Source organism: Aristolochia californica, unplaced genomic scaffold (genome assembly GCF_029961685.1).
Source record: "Aristolochia californica isolate CCGP_79_NKW_82.1479 unplaced genomic scaffold, dmAriCali1.0.hap1 SCAF_12, whole genome shotgun sequence".
Lineage (NCBI taxonomy): Eukaryota > Viridiplantae > Streptophyta > Magnoliopsida > Piperales > Aristolochiaceae > Aristolochia > Aristolochia californica.
The window spans coordinates 24,286,720-24,311,820 of record NW_027181793.1 but is presented as its reverse complement, the minus strand read 5'-3'; the positions used below and the strand labels follow the sequence as shown (position 1 = coordinate 24,311,820).

Below are 25,101 nucleotides of genomic sequence, written 5' to 3'. Positions count from 1 at the left end.
CGGATAATCTCAAATCGATAAACACTCGGCACGTTGCCCTGTACATAGCCGAGACGCCAAACCATGTAATGGCATGGGGCGATGGTATCGACTCGGTAACCCCGCACGAGTCTGAGAGATGTCCTCGAATGTGATTGGATGTCTTCCGCACTTTTTGGTATCGTCCCCGACGCCGAAGCTGCTGATAAAATCCCCTAATAAAATCGAACTATTTCTCACAGCAGAATCCCAGGTCACTCCCACGTACTCCCGGCGCTGGGCTTGCTGCAAAAGAACGACAAACTCGCTTTCACTCCATCAAGCAAAACTCTTCGGTAATGATTTTTTTCTGCTTTTCTTGCTTCTTTCTTCAAATCTTTTCGGGATCAGTGATTCGAGCTTCGCATGAGCTACAGCCTGCCTCGTTTGTTAGTTTTTAACAGAAATGGAACCACAGAGGCTTGCGATAGTGAACAATTATGGCGAGAAGCTAATAGGAGTTTTACATGATACTGGTTCTAAGGACCTTGTAATTCTGTGCCATGGTTTTCGTGCTTCCAAGGTAGTCACAACTCACGAGCTACTTGCATCTGATTTGTTCTCGTCAGTTGACATTCGACAACCTACTGGTATTGTTTATTCATCATGATGCTTCTGGATGCGTAGGTGCCTCTTGCTTCTTGTGTGAGATGCATGTAATCCTTCTTTTATGATGAGCCAGTTTTTGTTTTTGTTTTTTTTTGTGGGGGGGGGGGGGGGATGATTGGGGCAACCCATAAAATAGAAGTGATTTGATAAAAAATAAAAAAAACGAGAGAACTATTCATATATTGTTCATGGGCTTAAATTTTTCTTACAAATGAATTGCGCTTCATGGCATGTCTTAAATTCACTACATTATAGCCTCATTATTAATGCTGTCAAACGCATCCTTCTCACTACGAGTTACTAAATTGTGATTCATCTATTGGTTTCTGATTTTGTTGTTTAGTCAACTTTCAAACTTTTAAATTTTATATATGCATATTGCAATTTCGTTGAAGTAAAAACTCATGTATTTGTGTTACAATATTTTTTGTTGACTACTTAACCATATCAAATATCTCTAGAAAAATATATCAATATTTGTGAGATTCTCTAATGTCTCCATTTGGTTCCTTTATAGATTAATATCTAGAATTAGTAATATGATTAATTTGATTTTATCTCAAATAATTTAAATTATATAAAAAAATTCTATAAAAGAACCACATCATAAGATTTAGTAGCTTATATATTTTTTAGAATTAAAAATATAATATTTTAAAATATGATTCTATCAAAATAAAAAATCTAACTACGTGTAGATTTTTTCTATAGGAATTTTTTGGGTAGAAACATTATATATAATGGAAAGGTGTACGGGGATGTCTTTTCGTTGATGCTATCATAGTTGCTAAGCCAAAGAACTATCTCAGCAAATAAATAATTTTGTTTAAAAAGGATAAGTCAGATAAGAATTAAAAATAAAATTATCTTTAATAAATATCTGTTTTTAGATAATAGTTTTTTACCTTGTAAAACCTGGTTATAAAGATGGCAACTTGATTGTCACACTTTATAAACATAGGCTCCAATTTGTTGCTCCTATAAAAACCATATTACTGAAATTTTCAAATCACGCTCTGAGACTTTGATCAAGTCCCTAAATATTTTTTTTAATCGATATACTTTCCCTGTTTTCCTCTAAGCAATATACCCAGGATATTGCTCCATATAAACCTCTTCTTTTAAATCACCATGCAGGAAGGCATTTTTTAACATCTAGTTAAAACAGTGGCCACCCGTTGTTAGCAACCACAAAAATCAAAATACGAATCAAGGTGAGTCGAGCAATTGGAGAAAATGTTTCAAATACATCAACACCAAAGTTTTGGATATATCCCTTTGCCACCAATCTATTCTTGTACTAGTCAATGGTCCTATCTGCTTTGTACTTAGTTGTGTACACCGAACGACATCCCACTAGAGGAGCCCCCATAGGTGGATCTCAAAGACTCCACTCCCCCCAGACACCAAAGCATCCATCTCCTCATGCATAACTTGCTTCCACTCAGGTGATAGCTTCTTGCACTGTGTAAGGGATATGAGACATAGATAATGACAGGGCAAATGACTTGTAGGATGGTGACAAAAAATTAAGGGATACATATTTCTATACCGGATGAGAATTACATGACCTTTTACCTTTTCGAAGACCAAAGGGCAAATCCAAATCAGAACTCAACCTGTAGGAAAAGAGGAAGATGGTTGGTTCTGAAGAGGGGACTCATGAGCTGGAATGTCAGAGACCTCTGATGCTGGTAACTGACAACGAGAACGTTGGTTGTACACTTGAAGTGTCGGAAAAGAACCTGCGGTTAGTGCATTCATAACAGTAATAGGCATTGGCTTATCCAGAGAAGGATCAGATGAGTGTTGTCAATCAGTAGAGGACTCAAAATAGCGGTTGTTCTAAAAAAATGTAACATCAATAGAATTTTATGTCTTATGCTTAACAAGATCATAACACATCCTTTCTGATGACAGGAATAACCTAGAAAAACACATTTAATAGAGTGAAGAGATAATTTATTTGCAGAGTTACTGGACAAATAAACAAAACACGTAGACTTGAAGATACGAGGAATAACGTAAAAAAGTTTACACTGGTTTTAAAACCTGCATAAGAACTTGTCCTTGCAAAACAGATGATGACCTATGATTGATCAAGAAACATGATGTTAATACTGCATCTCCCGAAAAATATTTGGGAACATTGATGTGGAATAGCAAGGTTGCACCTTCAAGAAGGTGCCTGTTTTTTTTGTTCAGCAATGGGAAGGGAGAGAAAAACTCATTATTATATGAAAGTGATTTCTTGTTATTTTGATTGGTTAATTGTTTATGAGGTTAAGCTACTTTCTAAACAAGAGAATTGGCTACACATTCTAAAAGGTAGATTTCTATTTTCAGGGGCAAGTTAATGGCCTAAAACAAGGACTACACTATAGCATTTTTTCACTCTCAAAGGTAGATTCTATTTTTAGGGGGAGGGTAATCGCTTCAAAACAAGGAATTTGATGTAGACACTTTTTAAGGGTGGGCAAGTGACTAATAAACGTCATATATCAGAGGGAAAGGCAAAATTTCAAGGGGGTAGTTGCTCCCCTTACCTCGACTTGGCTCTACCCCTAGTTGAAGGCCTTACCAAAACTTATAGTGGTACAGGTGGTATTCTCTCTCTCCTCTGTGTTTCTTTTTCTTTTTCGTACAAGAAGGTACATTGAACATTAAAAGAAAACCTTGAATGAAATTAAATTGATAATCCTAATTTAGGTTAAATCATTAACAATGAAGGTGGTCTATAGGTCACATAAATATCTCTAGAAAAAAAACTTGCAAGTTAAAGAAGTAATTTTTTTTTTAAAATTAGTGGCGATTATTTCAAAAATAATAATAATAATAATAATAATGGTGCAATATATAAAAAATGGCTTGCTTCACTCTTGTTGCCTCAAAATTAACTGTGGTAAAAAACATGAACCAGTGTGTCCAATAGCTTCTTTCAAAGCTTAAGCAAGAGTCTTGGAACTGCTCAACCTTTATTTTGTGAAAGGTGCAGGGAAACTCTGTTCTTCAATGAGAAAATAATGGAAAAGGGAACTTTTAAGCAAATTTTTGGAGATTGGTGCATGCTGAGATAGGTTCAATAGACTTTCTTTAGCTAATTAGGTTGTTGAAAGAAATTTTTGTTCTGTGAATATCTTCTTGAGCTATCTACTCTTTGTGTTGATTAAGACTATCCTGTGTTGTTAAGAGTTTTGCTTTATTGTGATTGATTCTTTCCATCCATTGTATGCTATGTTGTCCTTTTTATTAGAAATGTTTGATATTTTTGCATACGAATTGTTCTTAATGCACCAGAATGTCTATTTTCAGGACCATAAAATAATATTGAACCTCTCAGCTGCTTTAAAAAGGGAAGGTATTAGCGTCTTCCGCTTCGATTTTGCTGGAAATGGGTGAGTTAACTCTAGAAGAATTGTAAATGCAGTCTGTTCAAGGTTCCTGTTGGATGAGTTTGTCATTTCTTAAGACTATAGTCTTGTGTAGGTCTTGAAAACTTGTTGCCTTGGTCATGTCATTGCACAGCCACCTACAAGGAGCGTTGTATATAACCAGTGAATTAATTTTTTAACTATCACATTGTAATTATTGAGTTGATTGTCCTTAAGTGTTTTTGAAGATAGTCTCTAAATAAGATTTTTTCTGCACTGGGGTTGTGACCTTAGTATATAACATTCTGGATCTAAAAAACCTTGTGAGACTCCTTACAATTTTCAATGTTACATCTAAATAATAATAAGAATTTTTGGCAATAGCCAAGAGTAAGACTATAGTAATTTGTCTTTTAAGATTATTTCCTCAAACATAAGTTTTTGTAAAATAGTACTCTAAGATTTTATTTTATTTTAATAAAGATGTATTTATATTAACAAGAGAAAATTTACAAAGGGGGAGGGAGCAAATCCCTTACAACAAGAGATTGTAGGGAAGCTCCCTCCTTGGCAAGCTCATCTGCTGCCGAATTTGCAGATCTCGGAATGTGAAACCAAATACAAGACAAAGATGATACAACATCCAAATAGTATCTAAGAATCAATTCTTAAGAATGTAATTTTTTGTGGATCCTAGTAGAATCCTTAAAAAAAATTTGTTTCTTGTTTCTTTTCCTTTCTTTCTAGTAAAAACTCTTGTGTTTTATTTTCTCTTTTAGTAAATTTTCTTATCATTAAGTTATGAGTAGAATTTCATTTAAAAAAAGATGCGCAGTATTTGTTATGCCTCAGAGTTTTGGAGGACTCATGTCTTTCAAAATTATCAGCTTTACCAAAAGGTTAGTAGGAGTTGTCCTGTAGAAACTGCTGCTTGATAAGTATAATCTTGTGAGTCCAACCAAGAGAAGGCCATTATCTTTGTCTTCTGTTGCTTGTGAATAACACTTAGAACTTCGATTCATTCTGCTTTATACATTTATCCTGTTTTCCTTCTACTTTTCATTTCTTTCTATTTTTCTTATCTCTTTCGACAGCTTATCAATTTGCTTTAATGCTTTATGGTTGAATTTACGAAGGAATCTGCCACACTCTTAAGGATAATCCTGTTCTAAATATTCATAATAAAGCACCTTTTCACATATCTGAGTTTGCAAAATTGCCATTTTTTCTTTGAACTCAGATTGAACTCTAACTGGTAATATTTTTATATCAATGTATCTTTAGGGAATGATGGGTTTGAATAGGGCAGAAGGACTTGGTACTTGATGTAATTTGATGAAACCTTAGGGGCTGATAACAATGAGATAATATTTTTGTTTCAAAACTATGAGAAAATTTTGCTTCTGTACTAAACTTTTTCTTCCCAATTCAGTCATATTTCAGATGTTGAGTATGTAGGGATAATTTGGCCATACTACTTATGAATGGTCTAATCTCTGTTCTTTGTAAGGGTATTTACTTTTGCTTTTTCAAAATACGAAAAGATATTTTAGTTTTGTGTAATTAGTCACTTAAGTGAAATAAAAGAGGTTAAGGACGAATTTTTCACGAGTACAAAATATTCCCCAAATAGGGACAAATCCCATCTCCTCCCCTTTTTGTTTCTTTAGTTTATCATATGTTGATTTCAAATTTGACATATGTTCTGCTGGTTCAGTCTTGTCTCAACTTTTGATATGAACATCACTCCGTTGTCTCATTTTGATGAGAACCTTAGACCTATTGTTTGATTGTTTTAATGGTGTGGTACTTCTGATAATGTTTTTCAATTCAGGGAAAGTGAAGGTTCATTTCAGTATGGTAATTATCGACGTGAAGCTGATGACCTACATGCAGTGGTCCTACATTTTTCTGGACAGAAACGTGGAATAAGTGCTATCATGGGGCACAGTAAAGGTGAGACCAGTCTATACATATCTTGTGAGGCAATTTAAAAGAATTTGGCTTACAAAGGAAAAAAAACATTGTGAACTGAAAGAGTTCGATACAATTGAGAATTTGTTGATTACAGTACTGCAAAACATTTTTGTTGCAGGAGGAAATGTAGTTCTGCTTTATGCTTCTGTATATAATGACATCCGTACAGTTGTCAACGTGTCCGGTCGTTTTGCTCTTGATGGAGGCATTGAAGATCGTCTGGGTAAAGATTATATGCAGAGAATCAAGAATGATGGATTTATTGATGTGAAGGACAAAACAGGTAATGCTAATACCTGACACAAAGCATATGCATGAATAGTTTTATTTATTCTGAAGCATTTAAAGTTAAGAAGAATGCTGAATCTCTCCTGGAGTTATCGAACTCCGTAAAGAATCTGGACATTATCATACTTATAGCATAGTTTGGTTAACTTGCTTTCTGTCTGGACGGAACTAGCACTATCCTGCTATCTAATAAGTGGACTTGTACCAGTTATATGTGCACAGTTGAAGACCTGATGTCCCATGGATTTATAAGTTGTAGTGAAATTCAGAATCTCTGACCATTTTGGGGCCTTCAAATGATTGGTCTAGGTCTGACGTGTTTTAATTGCTTCCTAACTCCCTGTCCTGGATTAGACCTTGACAGATTCAATTATTCTGAATTGCACAGGTAGGCGCCTTCCCAAAAAAAGAAAAAGGAAAGAGAGTTAGCTATGCTGAAATCGTTGTATTGATAGAATCATTGTTAATTTTGTCCTTTTTGTATTTGTATGTTATAGTTTGTTTTTCATTTTTTAAGAACAGTATCCTTGTTGGTTTAAGCTATTTATTTATGCTTTGTTGTTCTTTCTTTCTGGTTTTTGAACATACTTCACCTGAGCAACTTCTAGAGGTCACCTCTCTAGTTCTTTTTGTATTTGTGGATTACTCTATGAACAGTTTGCAATTATGAAATTCTATGAGATTGCTTAACGGGACACCATTGTCAGGAGAAGTCGAGTACCGTGTGACTGAAGAAAGTCTCATGGATCGATTAACTACAGATATGCGTGCAGCATCCCTTTCAATTGACAAAGAATGCAGGTCTGTAAATAAGTTATCTTTTATTGTTCTTCGTGGCTCTAGAAGCTGTTTGCTGTTATATATACTCCCTCCGTATGAATGATGTTCTTGTGTGCTTACTTTACGGTTCCCTTGACCTCACCACCGGCGGAGTGCAGGGTCTTGACCGTTCATGGCTCAGAAGATGAAATTGTTCCTGTAAGTGCTGCTTTGGAGTTTGCAAAACTCATTCCTAACCACAAACTCCATATCATCGAAGGGGCCAACCATGTGTACAATTCTCATCAAGTTGAATTAGCTTCAATTGTTCTGGATTTCTTAAGGACGGGTGTTCAGCAAGGAAATCTATCTCAGGTATACCTACAATGTCCCAGAGCAGATAAATCTATTTACTCAAGAATCTGATGTACTTGTAGATCTTAATTAATTTACAAGAATAGAGAGTTTATTCAATGGTAGAAGGAAAGCAGAATCCCAGTCCAAAACTTCAGCCATCTCTCTGCATTGAGTTTCTTTTACTAACTGTGGTTTTGTCTCAAGTAGTGATAAGGAATTTAATTACTACAGGTGGAAGGCGCATACAAGGACTAACAAAATATGTAACTGGTAGTGTATGTGACGAGTTTATGAAGCAGCTGAACTAGGGCTTGAAGCTAAAATCTGTAACAGAGTTTTAGTAATCTTGTCCAGTAATTCTTTTAATTTAAAGTTGATGGCAATGCATTAAATATCTGGTAGAGAAAGCTTTATCTTACTATGGCCTTTGTCTTAATTACCCCGTATACGCTCTTTGATCCATGTGTGAAGTTGGGTTCAAGCCCCATTCCAAAATGATTAGTTAACCTAATAAGTTTATTTTTTAATTAATAAAGTCAAGATTTTTGTATTCACACTAATTCATGTTAGATTATTCCTTAACAAGTCCCTTTACGTATAGGCTCCTTGTTTTAGCTTTATATGTGGATAATTTGGGAGAGCTATTAGAAGAGAAAAAAAACTGTTATAGGATTAGTCGAAGGTAATGTTATATTATGCAGAGATAATTGTATAATAAATATCTTATCGTATAATACTTTATATGTAACAGGAATCTTATATGGCTATCACTTTGTATCCTCAAATTTAATCTTGTCGATATAATCGCTGTCTTCTCTCGTAACTCAGTCTTATACGTTGGTGGAGGAATCGCTCTGTCTTCTCTCGTAACTCGGTTGCAAGGAATTCAATTCAAACACGGAAAAAAACGAACTCGAATTGGAGATGCGGGGTATCGATCCCCGTGCCTCTCGCATGCTAAGCGAGCGCTCTACCATCTGAGCTACATCCCCATGATCTGTATGTAGTACATGGCAACTTCTTTATTCGTTTGTGGCTCTCATTCTGTGTTTGCTTCGGCTGGGCACTGGTTCGATGGGGGCATCGAGGGCTGAGAATGGCGGAACTCCGGTCTCCAACGGCAATTCTTCGACTGAAGATACCCGCATGGCTGACGGCGACTTCAGCGCGACGCTCCTTGACAAGCCAAAATCTGGGTTGCTGCCGTTAGAAGTTGGAACGCGCGTGATGTGTTGTTGGCGCGACGGCAAGTTCCACCCTGTCAAGGTCATCGATCGCCGGAAACTGACCTGCGACGGACATAATGAGTACGAGTACTACGTCCATTACACTGAGTGTAAGTTACTGCCTCTTTTGAACACTTTTTTTTTTTTCCTTTCCTTTAGCAATTGTATGACTAGGGTTAGGTTTGAGATGAATTCTATGTTTAAGAAATCATTTGCACTATGCATTTTTGTAAAAAAGCTAGTTACTTTTTCGTTGAATTTATTGGTGGGGTTATGGAGTTTCGAGAATGGTTCCAAAAAACCTTAGGTTTTGCAGTGATTTCTGGCAGATTGTGGCTGGACCTTTATGCCAGTTCCAAAATTGCTCTGAGAAAAGTTTTTTCCTCTGACTGATTTCGAGTTTATTCTCTTTGGGCGGAATTCCGTCCCAAATTCATGTTGCTGAACCCAGCATACAGGAAAAAAAAAACTGAGAGTTTACCTTGAGAAGCTTGTAACTTGGGATGTCTGGAATGAATGAATAGGTCTTCATCAAAGAAAGTCAAGATATTGAAGTCAGTGAATTGAACAATAATGAACAATTTCAAGTTTTTCACCCCAATTAACGCTTATTAGTGACTTACTGGCTTTTATTTGTATGTAATAGCTAATGCATGGACTTCTATTCATATTCACTTGTTATTTTTTCCTTTCTTTTGTATGTTTGTAGAGTTGATAATTATTATCATTTAACACCAGCACCGGTGACATGGAAGTTTCACTTTCAATTAGCAGCGTCATTTGCATGTATTGGATTTATTATTAAGTAATGAAGTTTGATGATGTTATTTTTATTTGCTAATTTCTTTTAAAGATTTCTCATTTTTTTTTCAGAGTTTCCTTACATATAATTGTTGCGTGCGGGTTCATTACCTTTTGCAGTTAACAGAAGGCTTGATGAGTGGGTCAAGCTTGAACAACTTGACCTCGACTCTGTGGAGGCAGATGTGGATGAAAAAGTGGAGGACAAGATTCTTAATCTATAACTTCCATTTTTCAGTAGATATTTGTTACTGCCATGTTAGTTTTTAAATTCGCTGCTTGAGAGAAGTTTCTTACACATGGTATTTTCAGGCTACGAGCTTAAAAATGACACGCCATCAGAAGCGTAAAATTGATGAGACACACGTGGAGGTAAGCTTGATGTTATAACATGCACTGCCTTTCCTATACTGATAAAACCAAATTGTGCCTTTTTTTCTGTAAATCCTCCTTAATACTTAAAATTTTGAACTTTAATATTCTTTTATTTTTGTTGAAAATCTTGAGAAGTTTGTATTTCCTTGAATTCTGATTCCTGTTAACTTAAGAATCATCATCCTTAGAAGCTGCAATGGACACTGGAGTTGCTTCATGTTGTTGTAGAAGGCGAGATAAGTAGGTTTATTAAGGTTTGAAACTATAAAATGGTTCATGCCTAGAACTGAGAGTAAAGATATGACTGAGAATATGTGTTTTAAGTATCATGTATCTTATTATGATCAAATATATTCATATTCACTTCCTTTCTTTGGATGTTTTAGGTAATGTTGCTTAGAATAAAGATGTTACCTTTTGAGTTTGATTCTGAATACTTCTCATATGAAGGAGAAGGATGTTCTCTGCATATATGGAATACCTATGCACCATGACCAGTTGTGTTGCCTGGTTGCAATGCATTCAGTGAAGTTTACCCCTTGAGTGTTAAAGGAAAACAATCATAAAATAGTTCACGGTGGATAATTCCTCGGCATTCCCTGCAAATTATTATGTATCTCTCCCATGCAAATTTATTTACCAATTGTATCTGTTTCAACTTTATAACCTTGTCCAATATAGCCAGGCCATGAGGAGCTTGATGCTGCCAGCTTACGGGAGCATGAGGAATTTACAAAGGTTAAGAATATAGCTACCATCTAACTTGGAAGATATGAGATTGACACATGGTATTTTTCGCCTTTTCCTACTGAATACAGTGGTACTCCTAAGCTCTACTTCTGCGAATTCTGCCTTAATTTTATGAAGTGAACAGAACAACTTCAACGGCATATGGTAAGCACCATTTTTTTGGATACCTTCAGTTGAGGAGTTGGTGTTTCTCATTGTTAGTTTAGGGTAGTTGTCTATTCATCTTATAGCTATATGTCCAAGCGTGTTAGTTGCATTCCATGATTTGCATCAGAAGTACTGCATAACTTTTCATCTTTGTGCTTTCGGTTATTTTGTTAATGGTTAGTACTCTTTGCTTGATCTTTCTCTACAGAGAAAATGTGATCTCAACCATCCCCCTGGTGATGAGATCTACCGTAGCGGTACATTATCAATGTTTGAGGCAAGTAATTCAAGCCAATTTATGGCTATTACGTTTTGTGCTTAAATCTCTTGTAGTCAAATGAATTAGTTCAAAATGGTAGAGATGAGTTCCCTTTCTCCAAATATTTGGTACGCGGATTTTGTACCAGTTATTTCATTTTTTTGAAAGATGTTGGGCCAAATTTTCGTGCTAACTGTTTTATCATTATCGGGCAAATATCTATTAGTATCCAAGTTTTTTTTTTTTTTGTAACCACTATGATTTTCTCTCTTCTCCTTTATAAATTATTTTACTGTATGCTTATTTTCATGTATTGACAACATCATTGTGCAAGCGAAGTACTTGCTTTGGACTCTGACCATTGACATTATGTAACAGGTTGGTGGCAAGAAAAACAAAGTGTACGGGCAGAATCTATGCTATCTGGCAAAATTGTTTCTTGATCACAAGACACTTTATTATGATGTTGATCTATTTCTGTTTTACATACTTTGTGAATGTGATGATCGAGGGTGCCACATGGTTGGGTATTTTTCCAAGGTAAGCCATCTGTTTCAGTAAGTTTTGTAACTGTATCATTTAAAGCACAGCTGTCTTTACCTGTTCTCTGTTTGCACTTGCATTCACTTTATTCTGTAGCTCGCTTAAGAAATTCAACTTACTGGTCATTTACGAGAAAAGAGGTTTTTTACTTTAACAATGTCAGTTATAATATTAGAAAGAACTAGAGAAAGATCCTCAGGATCCCTTCTTGGATGTGCCCTAAAGTTGTTTAGTCTTACTAAAATTTTTTTTTTTTTTTTCTTTCTTACTTTTTGCTTTGTAGACACTAAAAAATAGTGACTTGTCAAATGTTTGTCCTTGGATGAAAGAGAGTTATCGTTTTTAGTTTACCCTCTTGATCTTGATGGCATCAACCTGTCGTTCAGTGAGAACTCTTCCATACCCCTCTACTCCTTCCTTTCTTTCTGCAACTGCATTTGTTGGTGAGATTATAGGAATTTACTAATTGTATGTGCTGTAGATGTACTGCCGCCACCCTCAGTCAAAGTCTTAGAAGCCTTTCTTGTTAATTACCTTGAGGTAATATTTGAAAAAAGAAAATTACTTACTTGCTGTATGTGTACTCAAACATTCAAAAATAAAAATAAAAATCATATAAATGTGTTGGTAGTATGAGCTTCTACCTTTTCTGAGTAAATCTGTAGGCCATTTCCCTGAAGGTTGGCTGATCAGGTCCGCTGGTAGCATCTGTTCCTCCTGTACCTTTTGGTTCTGTAGTAATTTGGATTTTTAGGATAAACTTGAGCCAGGCATCGTTATTGGGTTCAATCTGTTGAACTGGCTGGGAGGGTTTGTGTCTTCCAAATGTTGTTTCTGTAAAGAGTTGTTTAAATCTTGCATTGCCACCACATGCTATATTTCTATGCCCACTTGAGAGCTTGTATTTGATAAAGATTAGAATTTTTCAGATTTTGTTGAAGTATTCATTTATTCTTTTCAGTTTACTTTTTTCTGAATGTTTAACATGACTTTCTTCTCTTTTTCTAGTCTGATTTACACAGATGATGAGAAATTTATATTCACTTCCATGATCCTTGTTTTAATTGATGGTATAGGAAAAACATTCAGAGGAGTCCTACAATTCGGCTTGCATTCTCACTCTTCCTCCTTACCAAAGGAAGGGATATGGGAAGTTCCTAATTGCATTTTGTAAGTGTTTCACCTTATGATCTATGCCTTTTCCTTAAGTATTAAATGATGTTAAGGGATCAGCCGAGCTAATACCTTCTGATAGCTAATTAGAATAGGTATTCTGTCTGACATTTGAAGCAGAAATTGATCTTTGAGGTAATCACTTAAATGAAACTAATAGCCTCTATTTGCATATCTTATATGTAATTACATTTCTAACTCAACTATAGTTGGTTTTATATGGCCTATATGTTTTTCAAACAAGTTTGATGATGACTAATGGATAAATTTGATCTCTGTAATATTAGTTAAATTGGTAATTTGAGTCATGCATGCATCTTAACAGAAGTTTTTCTATTGGTTTGTTGAGTTGGCTTTCCTTTTACTTATTACTCTGTTCTAAGACAGCCTACGAACTATCCAAGGAGGGCAAAGTGGTACTCCAGAAAGACCATTGTCTGATCTTGGACTGTTGAGCTACAGAGGGTACTGGACTAGAGTTCTTCTTGACATCTTGAAAAAGCAACATCTCTATCAAGGTATAAGTGCTCGCTTCTGTCAAAATTAGCTTTCAGGAGAACATTATATCTTTTTTTTGTTTCTGTTCATGTTTCTCTTGGAGATCAGAAGAAGTTATTTTCGGTAGATCCTTGGTTTCCTTATATGTCCATAATCTTTTCCAGTCAGATTCTTGGACCTTGGATAAGCAGACACCAAATTCAACTACAAGCGCCTAAGATATAGTTTAGAGAATAGGGTAGTGTGGATAAAGCTGTTTTCCTTTTTAGAAAAAAAAAAGACGGTAGTAACTAAATTCGTTCAGCCATTTTATATCTTATTTGTCCCATACATCTACCCTTAGTTGGTGATCGTATTTTAACAGTCATACATCCACTTTCTGTTAAAGAAAAAAAAAAAAAAAAAAAGCTGGTGATAAACCATCCTATACCTTTCAACAATATCTGAAAAATTGACCCCTAGATAGACTTGAAACTTAACAATAAGTGATACTGTTATGTTTAAAATATGCAGTTGAATATAGGCATAATGTCAAAAAGAGTTTTATGTATTTATTAATTATTATTATGTGGGTGAGGGAGGGGGGTGTTAAGAACCTTCAAGTAGAGAAATTTGTTGTTGGAACAAGATCTCCTGGCAAAAGATGAGTTTTTCATATGAGGGAAGGAGGTTATTGTTGCAAAATGGTAATAACACCTTTACCCGTGTCAGTGTCACATTTTTAAACTCATTGAAGACAAAGTCAGAATAGCACCCCTTTTTAGGCTCGTATCATCATTGAAAACTATATACTCTGTGCTGTTCACTCATCATTGAAAAACGTATACTCTTTGCTATTCACTAGATTTTAGTTTTTTTGAAAGTGGCGATAGCTTTTATTATTAACTGGGTACTAGTAGTACAGCATAAAGTACAACATAGGTTACAAATAGGTCAAGAAGAGCTAGAGCTCAATTGAAGGCCCGTAGGCTAGCTGATCTCTAGATACCCCTGCTTTTGCTAACTTATCAGCTTTCCAGTTTGCGTATTTTGGGATCTTGCGCCATGGTATTTGCCATTCAACTAGGAGGTCTTTGATTTCATAAAAAGGAGGTGCCTTAATATAGGGAAGCACATGTTGAGCTTGGGCTGTCAACAACCAGCAGTTGATCTCCTTCTATTCTTAAGGGACTGTTGAAACATTGCTTGAATAGTTGGATACCAGCCAATAGGGCCATAGCTTCTGCTTCGTTGGAGCTGCAAATATCTTTGGGGCCTGAAAATGCTTGAAGAATAGACCCATTGCGATCTCGACCAACAACACCCGTAGCACCTGGGTTTCGAAAGAAAGACCCGTCAATTTTAGCTTCAATGTGTTTTGTAGTGGTGGGGGGAGAAGGGAAGGGGGGTTTTTGTGCTGCTGAAAAAATGACCTTGTGCCAGTATTTCCTGAGTAGAGAGCTTGGGAAAGGTGGCATACCTGTATGCTGCTTGCCCATTGAAGAACGCTGTGTATCATTTTTTCAATCACCCCTCCAATGGAGGAAGATTTGCCTTCAAATGCTCTATTGTTTCTTTCCAGCCATAGCAGCTTTCCAGAGCTCTTTACCATGTAGAGGTAATGTCAGGTGTGTGTTTGCTGTAAAAAATCTCTGCAAGACCTGGGCTTGCATATTGGGATGCTGAATTTTGACAAAATGGCTTCCCAGATTTTTGTGCTGAAGTCACAATGCACCAAAAGATGGTTGTAATTATCCTCTGAATTCCCACATAGCTTGCATAGGTTGTTATAATTAGCTGCTCCCTTTTAGAAAGTTTCTCACATGTCAGGATTTTGCCTTGTCCCGCTGCTTATATGAACTGCAGTACCCTGTGGGTGCTTCTAGCTACCATGCGATATTGACTAGGGGCTGCTTTTTTTCCAGATTATAGTATGAGGCTACTGTGAAAGTACCTGAGGAGCAGGGGCTCCATATTGGCTCATCATCTTGATCAAAAGAGAGGTATTGTGACTCCAGCATTGTCAAAAGTTTGGTAAAATAAGCCACTTCTGCATCATTTAAGTTTCTTTGGAAGTTGAAGTTCCAGCCATTGTTCCCTCCTCCCCTCCTCTGATTTTACTCGTGTGACTTTGATCTACTGGTTTCTTGTTAGTGTCTATGGCCTTGGGAACTCTTGTTGTAATGTCCTTTCTCCTACCCAGCGGTCTTGCTAAAAGCTACTAAGCCTCCCTTGCAGGGAGCCTGAAGTGCTGAAGGCATTGTTCTTTCTCCTTCAAGATTGCCATCTAAATGCAGGATGTTCTATGTGATGTTCTGGTTGCTGGCAGCCAATGATTTTGGTATGAATGGTACTTCTTCTTTATCACCATTCTCCATGGGGAGCCTCTGTCTACCTCCATATCCACTTTGTCAAAAATGCTGATTTCTTTAATTTTATGTGCTTAATAATCTCTACGCCATCTTTCCCTTTGCTTTGGCATAACTGGTTCCATTAAACCAGTGGGTACTTGAAACGGTTTTTAGTTCTGCACCTCAGAAATCTACGCTGTATGGCTTCCAACTTAGCAACAATGCTTGCTGGACATCGTATTAGAGATAGAAAATAATTAGGTATTCCTTCTAATGAAGCTTTGATCAGTGTAGTTCAGCCAGCCTGTGACAGCAGCTGCTGCTTGCAGGAGGCCAACCTTCTTTTGCATTGATCTGTTATTGGTTGCCACAGATTCTTGTTTTCCCTGCCAGCAAACAAGAATCTGTACACTTGCATTGGATTCAATATCTTTGCTGATGTTGACCCCTACCAGGCATGACTTCCCCCAACTTGCTTGACCGGACATGAGTTTATACAGATTTAGTAATACCTTGATTTTGATGGCCGGGTCGGGCTGTCCATCACATAATAAGATCGTGTCATCTGCAAGTTGCATAATGGGTGCTTGAAATTCAGGTTCTCCTAGGCTGAATCCTGCAATCCATCCTTGGCTTTGATCTTTGTAGACCATAGAGCATGATGCCTCACTAAGAGGGTTGAATAGCAGTGGTTATAATGGATCTCCTTGCCTAAGCTCCTGGATGCTTTTGAAGAAACCCTAAGTTGTCCCATTTATGAGGACCCTCTAACCTTATCCATTCGTCCTCCCTCCTGTGAGAATCAATAAACGCTTTCTCCCTTCCAGATGTGGTCAGCCTCGATTGTTGCTTTGAGGATCCATTGCCCGATCTGGATTGGCACCTCCAGGCTCTTGGCAAAGTGTCCCGCCAACAGTATCTTAGCGTGGATCATGTCAAGTCTGTCTCTTTAGTTGCTTCTTGATCCAAGCCGATTGCAGCTTTAACAATTCCAAAGATTGCCTAAAAATTCTCTGAGCACCAGAGATGTGCAGGGATGCCTCGTATCCCAAATGAAGTTTCCTTCCATTCCCATGTTGGGGCTTCATTTAGATAATTCCCGGTTGGCATTCTAGAACCTTTGGCTCAATGGCCGCATGAAGGGGGTTGGAAGTCTCACCTGGGGAAAGGGGTGTAGTGTGTGATCAACATTAAAAATAAAAACAAAATAAGAAAACCTCCTGCTGTTTTGGTTAAGTATGCTTATCATTTAAAAGAGGTATTTTCCGAACAACAAACTCCAGAGCTTCCCCTCCTTTTCTTGTTCCATGAAAGTCCACGAGCACTGTTCATCCTTATCGTTTCTCTGGTTTTCTTCTTTGAAACGTACTTTTGTGCTTCTCATTGTAGATTATGAACGGGAGCTACTATTATTTTGACGCAGGAACTTAGTGATATGACAGCCACAAAAGCTGATGATATATTGAGTACCCTTCAGACTCTAGAACTGATCCAGTACAGAAAAGGGCAGCATGCAATCTGCGCGGACCCTAAGATTCTGGATCGCCACCTGAAAGCAGCTGGAAGAGGAGGTCCTGATGTTGATGTGAGCAAATTAATCTGGACTCCTTACAGAGATCAAGGTTGAAGTATGCCAAATTGATCAACTTAAAAGCTCTACTAGCAAGGGTCTTGGCCCGTCAATGTACTATATAAAAACTTGTGGAGATGTACCAAATACTTGAAGACTGGATTTGTTTATTCGGAGAGGATAACATCATTTTTGTTGCTAAGCGGTGAGGGTTCATATCATTGTTAGGGCTTTTGCAAATCTTTATGTTTCTCTGAAGCAGGCATACATGTTTCTTTTGGAAGGGTATATTACACTTGTCCTTCTGTAATTTTTGAATTGTTTTTGAAACTATTATCCACCTTCGTAGAAAGAGGAGAATATGATTGAAATTACTAATATTCCAGGGAGGTGAGTTTAATGAACCCTATTCAGAAATGACAACGGCTTACTGTTTTGTACAGAAGCAAATATGTATAAAAGTTGTTGCTGGGTTCTCTCCGTTTATGGTTTCGAGCCTGGGGAAGGGGACGGTTGATGAATCGTGGCATCATCGTAGTTTTTAAGGATGGTGGTGGCAACAAATAGCAATGTTTTTTTTTTCTTTTTTTTCTTCTCATTTAAAACAACTAAACTTTGAAGCAAAAATCGTGGAAGATGGTCATCCTTTCATGGATGATTCCATCTTTTTCTGAGGTCGTGAATGAAGGCTCACGGCCTCTTTCAGGTTGAGCTGTTTCGCTGTTTTGAGAACTCTATCGTTTATAAATTCCTCGCAGAGTACATTGTAATTAAACAGATGACACGACAATGTGTAGTGTTCCTGGACTGGCTGCTCAGCAGACGGAGAAGCTTATGCTCTTGGGTCGGAGCTGTTCACATCGGACCCTTCTATGCCCTGCCCTTGCTGCAATTCCTAAAGTTAGGACGACAAGGACAAGTCGCCGTGTGATTCTGAGCTTCGGAGCCTCCTTCTTTGAGCGGCTACTGAGTATGGCAACAGGCGCCGGGAGCTCGTTATCGGCATCAGCCAGACCTCGTGGCTCCCCTATCGAGGAGGTGAGCGTTTTGAACCTTTTTTTTTTCTGGTCATACGAAAATCTCATTTTTAGAGAAAAAGTCCAAGTGGTTCAGAAACAACCTTCAGGATAGATGCACTTAGACTGTTAGACAGATTTAGCAATCTCTGGGAGATGTCCTGAGTCATCTGTTAGCTCTTAGACGAGGGCCCCTTCTCTGCTTGTTGCTGCTTGGGTCTAGAACTCCCATTTCGATTCAAATGAAATTCATCAGGAATTGAAGAGGATAGATACAAGTGATGCTCTGCTGAAATGTAGGACATTTTGTTTCAATTATGACTCGGAGATTTCCTTATCTGCATTCAATGATTTCTGAGTGCGATGACAGTGATTCTACTAATGGCACTAGTTGTATTAGGTTTCTGTCAGGTTCAGTTGGAATTTTAAAGCTGGTTTCTTGGATTAGGTTTCTGCCTGATACTCTTCTCTCTTTCTTTTCTAAAGGTACTCAAGAATGTCAAATGGCCGGAAACTTTTCCCTTCAAAGCAGAGGATTTTCAGCGGTTTGATGAGTATTACCTCCGAACATCTTCCTTCTGGATGGGTTTAGTTCTTTAATCTTGTCTTTGCACAGTTCATAGAAGCATGTTCAACTAGTTCTACATTAACTTTGGCCATGGCATTCATATTAGGGTTCTGAAAATGATTGTTTGCTCTTTTGTAGATCGCCCGATTCCTCCTTTTACTCGGAGCCACGCTTTGTTACCCATATTGATGATCCAGCTATTCGTGCACTTACTAACTATTATGCAAAGGTTTTCCCTCCAAGCGACACGCCCGGAGTAGCGCTGCTCGATCTATGTAGCAGCTGGGTGAGACTTTTCTGCTGTGACCTTGTTGTTCACTTTCAGTAATATTTATGAAAGTCACCTTACTCTGTTCACTGTTTAGGTGAGCCATTATCCTGCAGGATACAGACAGGAACGAATTGTGGGGATGGGTATGAATGAAGATGAGCTTAAACGAAATCCGGTATCTTCATTGTATGACAAGTTATTTTTAATAAAATTTCGACATACATCTCTAAACATGATAAATGTGTTTCAGGTTTTGACTGAATATATTGTCCAAGATTTAAATGTCAACCCCAAACTTCCGTTTGAAGATAATTCCTTTGATGTAATAACTAATGTGGTAAGTTCATTCTTTTTTTTATGAAAAGTCTCTATTCGTTTGTGACGTTCTCACCAAGTTCTTCTTTACTTTCTCTAGAAAACTAACTGCATTCATGGGATCACCTTTACTCATTATGGTGACACATCAGATCCCTCAAAGTGACTGAACGATAATCATTATGCTTTTCTTGTTGTTAACTATACTACATTCCTTTGCTGAAGTGGATTTGAACCATTGGTTTGAGATTTGAGAAATTCATTGGACAAATATGCATTTGCTTTACATCTTCAACATTTAAAGGTTTTTGTTCCTATGTGCCTATCATCAATACGTATGTTGAAATCTATCCATAGTATGTTTCTTTTTGGTCATTAAACCAAAAAGTCATCCGTTATGTCCAATGGTCTTAGAAAAACAAAATCAACCCTATATGTTGGATGCACTGCAATGATAGGGACCGTTCTCCTTCCATCTGAAATAAAAACGTATGCAATGAAACTGGAAAGGGTAGTTGTTAAATAGTCCTCTACTAGTTTGTCATAAAAAATTATGTTGTTCATGAAGATGATCAATGCTAACAACCTTGGTTTCTTCCAACATTTAAAAATTATCGAATACTTACACCAAGATGAAGTTATTTATATATCTACGTACGGTAACCAAAAAGACTTCTACATTGCGGAATAAGTGGCAATCTGTTTCAATTTAACAATTGCAGGTTAGTGTAGATTATTTGACCAAGCCAATTGAAGTTTTCAAGGAGATGCAGCGGATTCTTAAGCCAGGAGGTCTAGCTGTAATGAGGTGAAAGTTATCTGCCTCTTTTGAGTTCATATAGGCTTTGATTTATTTTCTGTGAAGAAGTTTGTTGGGCTTCATCATACTCTGTTTTTATGAATAAAGCACCAGGACCTTTATAATAATAGGTGCCCGCAACATTATGATGTTTGCTTAGTGTTGATGCCAGGCAAAGTACTGATTGAATACTATTGTACCTTAAATCATATAACAAGCCTTTTTCAGAAGTTTTATGAAAAGCCAGTGCTGGTGCTACAGATATTTTGCACATGTGAAACACCTAGATTAGGGAAACCTTTAGGATCTATAGCATGTGAGAACTTTCAAACAAGGTTAAACTACCTGCTTGTAGTATCTAGATAAGTAGATGTAAATAAAAAAATAACAAAAGAACTAGATGTTGTTGATCCATTGGTTTTTGTAAGCACATTCTAATTCCTTCTACTATCACAAATCAGTTTCTCCAATCGTTGCTTCTGGACAAAAGCTATTTCTATATGGACATCAACTGGTGATGCTGATCATGCATGGATTGTAGGGGCCTATTTTCATTATGCTGGAGGGTTTGAACCTCCTCAGGTATTAAACTTGCACATCTTCCTTGATGGTGGAAAACGTTTTTGTTGATGCTGAGTTTCATAATCAAAGGACATTGTTTTGAAAAGTTATTCGTACTTGGCAAGTCCTACTTTCCCATGATTTCAAACTCTGTATAACATTTCATGTCTCAGTAAATATTGGTAGGCATGCATCTTCAATAGCTTTTGATATTAATAAAGACCTTCTAAGCTCCTTGCTCTTATTTAGAGGCTTAACCACCTACAGAAGTGATTTGCTTTTTCCTTTGCAGGCTGTGGATATATCTCCTAACCCCGGGCGCTCAGATCCAATGTATGTTGTTTACTCTAGTAAGGCTACTGCTAATGATGCCTAATTATGTACAGTTTATGCATCAATTCGACAAAATCAACGAAACCGGAAGAGTTTCCAAATGTTTGATTTTATCTTTTGTAGTTTTGATAGGAAGATATGCGTGTCTTTAGAAATTTTATAATGAATATTGTCCGATTTCTCTGCTTCAATCACGAGCTTCTTCTTGTACTGATCATGTTGCTTAAACGAACAAAAAGAAAACCGGGAAGGTGTAGCAAAATTTACAGATGGATAATATTTTGAATTTATTTTAAACGAACGACAATTGAATAAAAAGAAATATTATTTTCCCTGAGACCCTTTCGGAAAAGTAGGAAAAAATTAATGACGGCCGCCGGCAGGATTCACACCTGCGCAGGCAGCCCATCATCAGATTTCGATTGTCTGGTGAAGAACATTTTAACGACACTAAAACTGGAAGGAGCTTTTCAAGATCCTTGTTCTGTATATTCGAGACGCCCCATTACAGACTTCTGAGAAATCCCAGAACAAACCGGCAGTAGATGGAGCGGTGGAACCCACTGATCGATATTTTCCTCAAGTCTTCTTCTCCAGAAGGCGAAGCTTCTCTGTGGATGCTTCAGCAGTCCTGCCCCCTCTTTTCTGCTTTCCTTTCCCTCCTCCTCAGTCCCTGTCTCTCCTCTTCCGTTTCATCAAACAGGTGAAAGAAATCATCCAAATCTCACGTATTTTCATTGTTCATCTCTCTTTGATTCAGTCATTTCTCATACTTCACTGTTTCGTTTCAGCTGCATGTGGATACAAACTCTGCCCAACGCCGTGCAGACTCGAATCCTTTCCTTTCTGGCCATCGAAAGCCACAGACTGTGTCCTCGACGCCTCCACAAGCTCGCCATCACCATATTACGAACAGGGCCTCTACTGGATTTCTGGGTCGAAAGAGCGGCTCGTAACCTCCTCACCATTGTCTCTTCCGACACAAATTCTTCCGTCTCCAGTTCACTCCAACTAGAAGAAGAATTTCTTGCCTTACCTTATTGGCTTGAGAATATGGTCACCGCCGACTCCCCCCTTCCTTGGTTCCCTCCGGAATTTCATTCCAAAATTCCGCGGGCCTCTGACTCTAGCAAAGGCGAAGGTGTACTTGCGTTAAGCGATGTTGGAAATGATGAAGAGGAAGAAGAATCGGAAGAGCATTCATACCTATCTGACGGACCAGCGGAGATGGAGTCAGAACATGGCTCTGCCCTCGACCCAGACATCCAGCTCAAAGCTACCGAATTGAAATCTCGGCTCTTGGAACTCCAGTCCGCAACTAAAATCATACCTCTTGCCGAAGAAATTCGCCAGCTTTGTGTCAATGCTGGAGGAAACTCGTTCATGGCTTTAGGTCTTATTGAACCTTGGGAAGCAGATGAGGAGATTATTTCGGTCCTTCTACCCCATCTTGTGGGTGGAACCGAAGAATTCCCCTGGTCCGCCCAGGTGTTGGCTTCTGTAGTTCTCCCAAAGTTTTTAGTTCTACAATGCCCAGCGTCAAGGTTTTTGTCGACTGCAACCATAGAATACTGCAGAACTCATCAGCGCGCAGCTGTGGATGGGTTCTTATTGCCACTAGTTCTTCGGAAAGAAGGGATTAATACTTCTCTCTGTGATATCATTACAAGAATTATAAAGGAATGTTTGCACCCAGCCCACGTCTCAGCCTTCTGCCAGAGATTTCTTTGCAATATAACAGAGGTCAAGCAACGTTATTGTCTTCCCTGCCATCGAAACCTAATTTCAGATGACTTGGTGTGGACGGAAGCTTTGTTTTCTTTGTTTCAGAATATACTGAATCAGAATATCTATTTGACGCAGGATTCGGTCGATCAGATTGCTTATGTGCTTGATGACATGGCGGATAGGTTTTCAACATCGTTGAAATTCAGTAACTTCTTGTTGTGTTTAGTTGGAAAATGTGGCACTTCTTTGAATTCTCACAAACTCCTGTTCACAAAAGTTGCTGAGAAAACAGATACGTTCATAACGAAATCGATTTTGTCAAAACTGAGTACTCTATAGTTCTTAGCCTAAAGTTGGGTTCATCAATCCTCACTCTTCTCAAGCTTGATTTAGCTTTTATTTTCTCGTGCTCTTTGATATGTTAGCCTCACATGGCAGGATCATCAACTTTGAATGGTTGCTACCTGCTTTCTCTGGAAACAGGGTTGATTACAAACTCCATAAGATTATTTTGCATGGTAGAATGAGTATTGCTAGAGGGCAATGATCACTAGGAGATTGTTCATCCATGGATCATCATCAGTTGGCCAATTTATTTACTTCATCATCCTGACACTACTCATACATAGCCTGAAGCTTGGTAGAGGTGTATGGAACGGATGAAGGAAGATCAAGGAACAAGAGGAGATGTATATAAACACTGTAGCTACCTAAAGACTCTGCAAGCGCCATCAAACATTGCAATATCTTTCAATCTCACTTGGATCTATATTTTACTCATAAAACTGTGGTTACTGATGAAATGCCTTTCTAGATGGTGATAGTGGATTCAGTGAGAAGCATCTTCTTCTTCATTTGCTGGAACCTGGCGCCCTTAGGTGAGAACTTGGTAGTGGCATATAGGTTAAGATAATCTTGGAAACGGTAAGGGTGAGGATATAAGAGTTGAGGAGCTGGGAAAATCAGGGCATTTGCTGCAGGGTTGTAGAAGGTAACAATAGAGAGCCTGCTTCCTGCCTTTGTTGCAAGCACACGATGCAAAGCGCTCTTGTAACACCCATTGCTCATCACCTCTAGTTGATCACCTGTGTTGACAAAAATTGTACTCTTGCGACTTGAAAGTGGGCTTGGAGGTATGTCAACCCATTGCCCGTCTTTAAGGAACTGGAGGCCTGGGACCTGATCATCTTGCAGTAAGAATATGATCCCACCAGCATCAGTGTGTTCCCTAAGACCTTTCACCAGCTCTGGCTTTGGACACTCAGGGTACTTGGCAACTTTGGTACCAATGCAAGGTCCTCCTTCCTCTCCTGCAAATTGTTTCTTCAAGTAGTCTTTCTCCAATCCCAGATTTTCTGACATCACTTCCAGCAGTGTCTCGGCCAGTTTGGTGACTTGCTTCACATACTCTTCCATTGTTTTGCTGCACATGACAAGATAACAATTGCTCAGTTGATTCTAATGTTATGAGTTCCCTGATTTGAGGAGGATTTTGTGACGGTTACCGCAGATCATCTGTGAGGTTTGTGAATTCATCTATGTTGGATTTTGGCTGGTGACGAACAAAGAAACTGCTCTCCCAATCCGCATCAGAGGAATTGACTGAAGTTTGGCTGTCTTTTAAAACTCCCTTTGCCATATCTGACTGATAGAAGCATGGCTTCATTTGTTCCTCATAATGTAGGTTGACTAATCTTTTGAACTTCTCTATTAAGTCCTCGTCAATTCCATGATTGAAAGCCTGCACAATCAGAAATCTAAGAAATGGTAAGATAGGTTCCAGTAGAGGAACTAGCTTATGGCTGCCCAGTCATTTTATACAGTATACTCAGTTATGTGCTTTGAACTTGAAGATTACCTGAAAGAAGCCCCATTTCTCACAGGCTTCGTGCAACTGCACCATTACTTCTCTCTTCTTCTCCGGGTTGTTGCCATGAAGTCCATCGAGGTTAATGACCGGAGTTTCCATGCTTGAAGTGGAAGTTGGAATGGAGTAGGGAAACCGATGGTTCAATTACCGGTCATGCTACGTATTTATAATGGTGGGTTCATTTCTTGAGGGACGGAATTCTTGAGAAGAGCATGATGGGCAATAAATAAAGGTCAAATTGCACTCCTGTTGCCTGTTGATGGTTCTTTAGGCTCTCCTCCTCAGCCCTGTTTCTATTATTAAATTGGATTTGATGTGTTTCTGCCTACTTCCGTTTTCTTCCTTTATTTTAACTCTGGGGAATGAGGAAACAAGCAAACAGTTTATTATCGGCCAGTCGACGCTGTTTTCCTCATTTCTTCATTTATTGCAAGTGGTCATGTCGCTGTTGGTGGGATGGTTTCCCGTCTTCCGTCGCCTGCTTTCTTTCCAGTGGGCGGTGAAGTCTAGTATTCAAAAACCGCATCACAGGGAAAAGACAGGAATTTTATGATGTGTAGAATTGGGGAGCCCATTGTTTTGGTTCATT

At 38.1% G+C, this 25,101-nt stretch overlaps 4 protein-coding genes, 1 non-coding gene and 1 pseudogene across 9 annotated transcripts; 4 read left to right on the top strand and 2 right to left on the bottom strand.

Annotated features, from left to right (window-relative positions):
- Positions 1–115: 115 nt before the first annotated feature.
- LOC137945724 (putative uncharacterized protein YDL057W) lies at positions 116–7,771 on the top strand. 5 transcript variants are annotated; one of them, XM_068791715.1, is made up of 8 exons: positions 116–314; positions 423–541; positions 3,940–4,022; positions 5,833–5,954; positions 6,094–6,258; positions 6,971–7,064; positions 7,202–7,397; positions 7,611–7,771. In XM_068791715.1, exons 1-8 carry the CDS (start codon positions 119–121, stop codon positions 7,632–7,634), a joined length of 999 nt encoding a protein of 332 aa, XP_068647816.1. In that variant the 5' UTR covers positions 116–118; the 3' UTR covers positions 7,635–7,771. The 5 variants fall into 5 exon arrangements, with proteins under 5 accessions (XP_068647816.1, XP_068647815.1, XP_068647814.1 ...); XM_068791714.1 differs by lacking the exon at positions 7,611–7,771 and having other exon boundaries at positions 6,977–7,064; positions 7,202–7,585; XM_068791713.1 differs by lacking the exon at positions 7,611–7,771 and having other exon boundaries at positions 7,202–7,584.
- A 527-nt stretch (positions 7,772–8,298) lies between these two features.
- TRNAA-AGC (transfer RNA alanine (anticodon AGC)) lies at positions 8,299–8,371 on the bottom strand. The gene has a single exon. It is a non-coding gene; the product is annotated as a tRNA-Ala (tRNA).
- An 80-nt stretch (positions 8,372–8,451) lies between these two features.
- Positions 8,452–17,431, top strand: LOC137947023 (histone acetyltransferase of the MYST family 1-like; annotated as a pseudogene).
- Positions 17,106–21,213, top strand: LOC137947024 (uncharacterized). The gene is made up of 9 exons (XM_068793317.1): positions 17,106–17,256; positions 17,849–18,089; positions 18,554–18,621; positions 18,774–18,921; positions 19,001–19,081; positions 19,157–19,243; positions 19,944–20,029; positions 20,482–20,602; positions 20,874–21,213. Exons 1-9 carry the CDS (start codon positions 17,189–17,191, stop codon positions 20,955–20,957), a joined length of 984 nt encoding a protein of 327 aa, XP_068649418.1. The 5' UTR covers positions 17,106–17,188; the 3' UTR covers positions 20,958–21,213.
- Positions 21,214–21,348: 135 nt separating this feature from the next.
- LOC137947022 (uncharacterized) lies at positions 21,349–23,017 on the top strand. Its single transcript, XM_068793316.1, has 2 exons — positions 21,349–21,617; positions 21,706–23,017. Exons 1-2 carry the CDS (start codon positions 21,460–21,462, stop codon positions 22,979–22,981), a joined length of 1,434 nt encoding a protein of 477 aa, XP_068649417.1. The 5' UTR covers positions 21,349–21,459; the 3' UTR covers positions 22,982–23,017.
- A 435-nt stretch (positions 23,018–23,452) lies between these two features.
- On the bottom strand, positions 23,453–24,611 carry LOC137947025 (1-aminocyclopropane-1-carboxylate oxidase 1). The gene is made up of 3 exons (XM_068793318.1): positions 24,501–24,611; positions 24,148–24,383; positions 23,453–24,065 (listed from the first exon to the last, which is right to left on the bottom strand). Exons 1-3 carry the CDS (start codon positions 24,609–24,611, stop codon positions 23,453–23,455), a joined length of 960 nt encoding a protein of 319 aa, XP_068649419.1.
- Between the last annotated feature and the right edge of the window lie 490 nt (positions 24,612–25,101).